Consider the following 4,556-nt stretch of genomic DNA (forward strand, 5'->3'; position numbering starts at 1 on the left):
TGATGTCTTTATTCTGCTTCTCCTAGGTAAGGAGAGGTGTGACAATTGCATTGCTAATGGGCCCTTTAATAGAGATTTATAGAACTCCCCTTTGGTTCTGGAAGGTTCATTGCTTTTCACACAACGGTTTACCACTTAATGATTTTGGAAAGCATCGTGTAATTCAGCAGTAATACATGAGGGTATGCATCTAAATTTATATTAAAATACTATTTTTAAGTAGACAAACTGAAATAAAACTATATGCTATAAATAGCAATGAATGCTAATGAGATATATATTTTTTAAACCCTCAAAGATTTAACCCCAAAGGTTTCAGATGGAAGAATCAGGTAAACGCTGAAATATCCCACACGTTATAAAACTAATTAATCTTGCCTTCCTGGGAGGGGAAAAAAGGTCATTTTTTAATCATTTACTTTTCTTTAGGTGAACTGTGAGAGATGATTTATGAACACAGTGGAATCCTCAAAGCCTCTAAATTGGTCACTGTTGTATTTGAAATAACATAGCCATTCCCCTCTCAGTTCAAGTCCAGGCAAATTACATGGTACAATGCATTTAAAAATAAGCCAGAGCTTATCCACCCAGAAACAGGCCTAAAATAAACAAATGATAAGAAGAGGGGGAAAAAAAATCATGCTACACTGAAAAATATTTGACTTGCCAATAACAAGATAAATGTAATTTTGAATATGTATCATAAAAAAATGTAATAAACCAATGTTAAGTACTATGGTAACAGTGATTTCTTTTGAGAACTAAACATACTTGGTAAGATCTATAGAGGTAAGACACACCAATGTTGGTGGAGCATATCAAGGTGGCATTTATATAAATAATAATAATAATGTTCACTAATCTGATCTACCACACACTGCTGTACACAGAGCCTTAATGACAATGAAGAGATTCTAGAACATGAATCCATACTGCGATATAGCTGAGGCTGAGAAATTAGGAGGGCCTCCTGAAGTCAAGATACAAAAGTGGGGCCAGACTAAAAGCCTTACGTATTACGGGTAAAAATCCATCACTTATTATGTATATATTTTTTAAAGATTTTTTAAATTGATTTTTCAGAGAGAGAGGAAGGGAGAGGCCGAGAAAAACATTGATGTGAGAATGAAACATCAATCAGCTGCTGCCTGCATGTCCCCTACTGGGAATGGAGCCCACAACCCTGGCCAGTGTCCTGACCAGAATAGAACTGACAACCTTTTGGTGCATGGGCTGATGCCCAACCAACTGAGCCACACCAGCCAGGGCCATCATTTTTTTTTTTTTAAATGTGTTTTGTTTTGTTTTAATCTCAACAATTTAGACAAAAATGACCCACAACCTCAATATGATTCTCATCATTTTTGGTAAGTACTGATCTAGTCTTTCTCCACATGAGCTGATGACAATGTCGGTTTCTTCCAGACGTGCACTGAAAACAAGAAGGAGGGATTTTGATTTTTTGCTGTTGAGATTTTTGGGGATTTCCGTGTTTACACGGAGAGGAAAGGGTATATGTGTAACAGCCATGGGGCAAGCTCAGGGATGCTGGTGGGGGGTCCATGTAAAAGTGCCTCCTGCCCCCACTTCAGGGAGAAAACTTTGGGGTCCCTCCAGTGTCTGCCTCCAGGATGAGGCGGTCACTGAGCCACCTTCAATGTCTGCTCCCCTGACAAGGGCTCTGAGCCTCCTCCAGGGTGGGGGGTGGGCAGGGCACTGTGCACACAGATTTCCAGGCCCTCCTCAGTGGACCTGCAGGTCATGGAGACTCCAGATTTGCAGGCCAGCTGAGGCCGCTCCTCTAATCTTGCTGTGTTAACATCATTCCCCTGTTATTATAAAGCAAACAGCAAGAGGGTGCGATCAAACACACTGAACCGACCACAAAGTTTCATTCCTTCATTGACCTGAACAGCCAACTGCTACAGTTTTTGGCGCCTCCTTTTACGTGTCCTGATTGTCATTCTGAACATCTGCGGGAAGTAAAACCATTGGTTGAAAAGCAACATTTTAGCTCTCTTAAAAAAGGGCTGTGCCTCAAACTTTCCTGTTGTATAGAATCAAGTTCCTTCTTTTCACCCTCAAAGGGAACAGCGGTTCATGGGAAAATACCCGAGACAGGCTCTTTCCCGTTTCCGCTGGTGAAAGCAACTGCGAGTGGCACCGTGAGTCAGGAGGACCAAGCTAAGAGACGGGCTGCGAGTGATGCGGCGGAACTGGACTGTGCTCTGCAATTTCTTGACACCACCACGCCTTATAAAAAGATTTTCTTTTCTCTGAGCTTCTCTCTCTTAAATTGGATTTCCGTGAGTCCTCCGAGATCAGCCGCTCTCCCCAAGCCTCTCCCCCACCGTGCGCGCCTGCTTCTGCTCGGTCTGCCGGGGCTTCTCAGGAACCACCCCTAAGACTGAGGAACCCGCGTCTCTCCTGGAAGCGCGAGCCTAAGCTAACTCGGAACACGGGCGGTTCATCCCTGGCCGGGCCGAGGGCCCAGGGGTCCCGCCCGCGCGCCCTCCAGGGGCCGCCACCCGCCAGGGGCCACGCCGGCAGGGCCCAGTGGTCTGGCCGCAGCCCCCGTCGGCGGCCTGCTTACCCGGCGGCGGCGAGGCCCGCGCGGGGGCCGGGGAGCCCGCCTCCAGGCCTCGCGGCCCTGGCGGGGCGCGGCTGAGGCGGTAGCTGCTGTAGCCGCGGTGCAGCGCGAACCTGCAGACGCTGCGGCCGCGCGCGGTGCAGTTGAAGAGGTAGCAGCCGAGCGCGGCGGCCGGGGGCGCGGGCCGCGGGGGCAGCTGCACCACGGCCACGGAGCAGCGCGGCTCGGAGCAGCAGGCCGCCACGCACTGCCCCCAGTCCCGCACGGCCGCCGGCGCGCTCAGGAAGCTGGCGCCCGCCGCGATGGAGTCCTTGGTGCGGATGATGGCGTCGGGCATGGCGCGGTAGCCGCCGCCGCCCGGCCCCGGGCAGCCCTGCCGTGGGCCCCCGCCCGCGCGGAGCTCCAGCTCCAGCTCCTCCTGCGGCCGCTCCCGCGGCAGCTGGCGGCGGAACTCCTCCAGCAGCTGCTCCACGCCCGACAGCTGCGCGTGCAGCTCGGACAGCGGCGCGGGGGGCGGTCCGGGGGCGCGACCCCCCGGCAGCCGCAGGCAGAGCAGCAGCAGCCCGAGCAGCGCCCGGGGCCGCGGCGGCCGCCCGCGCTCCGAGCCCGCGCTCTCCCGGGCCGCGGAGGACATGGTGGCCGGCAGTGGAGGATGCGAGCTGAGGCGGGGCCACCGAGCGCTGGGGACGGCGGGCGAGCGCGGGCCCCGTCCCCTCCCGCGCGCCCGCGGCAGGCGGAGGCCCTGGAGCCTCAAAGCGCGGCCCCCTCGGGGCCCGAATGCGCCCCTAAAGCCGCGGGCGCGCGGGCGCCGGAAGAACTCGCAGCAGCGGCAGGCATTGTGGCCCGCGCCTGGCACGGCAGCGGGGCCTTTCCGGAGGTTTCCCCGCGCTCCCGCGCCTCTCCGCCCGCACCTGGAGTAGGCTCGGGCAGCACCAGGCGGGTGAACAGCGGCCGCCCTGGCCCCGCCCCGGCCCCTCTCTGGCCCCGCCCCCTCTGGCCCCGCCCCCTCTCTGGCCCCGCCCTGGCTCAGCCGGTGGCTCCCACTGACCCCACGCTCTCGCAGTCGCCATGGCGGTGGCTAAGCCTCCCCGAGTGCTGCGCCCGTTCCGCTGCCCTGAGCTAGGGACCGTCGGAGCGAGGCGCTCACACACGTTTGCGGCCTTCCACAATGCCGGCTTTACTGGGGGAGGCTTCCCCAAGAAGCCAGCAGAGTCGCACGCAGGCAGCACGCGGAGACCGGGAGCTGACGGTGCGAGCGCGCCCGCCGCGAGCTCGCGGCCGCCGGCAGGCTCGGCGGGCGGAGAGGCGCGCGGGGCTCAGGCAGCGGCTGCAGGGCGCCCTCCGCCGGGCCGAGCGCTGCGCGCGGCGCAGCCGAGGCTCCAGCGCCCGCTGCCGAGCTCCGCGCCCTCGCTGCCCGCCAGTGGAGGCCGCGCTCGCGTCGGTGTTCGGGTGGAGCCCTTCCCCAAGCGTCCAGGCTTGCGGTGTGGTGCGGTCCGTTACACCTCACTACCACGGTCTTGACACAGTGCTTGACAGACTGCCACGGCTCACGGTGACTCCGTATCAGATTGTCAAAAGTGTCCAAAAAGTCCGCTCTGTTCTTGCTCTAAACAGTGGTTCTTGGCCAGCCACACTTGAGTCAGGACAGGGTTTATTTCAAAGCCAAACTTTCTTTTTTCTTTCTTGCAGCTTATTCTGTTATATTTCTATATTTCACAGTCTTAATAAATAAGGTGAATGACCTTTATCAATCTACCAGGGCTTCTCAATTACACTTCATAATACTCCTAACCTCAGAACAACAGATTGCTCCACTGCTTTAGTCTGGGGAAAAACCTACTGCACACATTTTTAAAAGTATGACATGTAAAACTGCATCAGTCAACACTGGTTTTTCATACACTCATCTTGGCAGTTCCACCAACCAACTTCCACAGGCGGCCTAAAGGGGAAGTCGCTAGTGTTC

At 55.6% G+C, this 4,556-nt stretch overlaps 1 protein-coding gene across 2 annotated transcripts in view; it reads right to left on the bottom strand.

Moving 5' to 3' along the window:
- LRP11 (LDL receptor related protein 11) overlaps nucleotides 1-3,224 on the bottom strand; it is a gene marked incomplete at its 5' end in the record, with an annotated part of 29,297 nt that extends 26,073 nt beyond the window's left edge. For both annotated transcript variants that reach the window (XM_081140412.1, XM_081140411.1), the window contains one exon: nucleotides 2,594-3,224. In XM_081140412.1, the coding sequence (XP_080996538.1) occupies nucleotides 2,594-3,224 (631 nt within the window). The remainder of the gene's footprint in view (nucleotides 1-2,593) is intronic.
- Between the last annotated feature and the right edge of the window lie 1,332 nt (nucleotides 3,225-4,556).

This window comes from Miniopterus schreibersii (genome assembly GCF_964146895.1).
Source record: "Miniopterus schreibersii genome assembly, chromosome: 6".
NCBI classification, from domain to species: domain Eukaryota; kingdom Metazoa; phylum Chordata; class Mammalia; order Chiroptera; family Miniopteridae; genus Miniopterus; species Miniopterus schreibersii.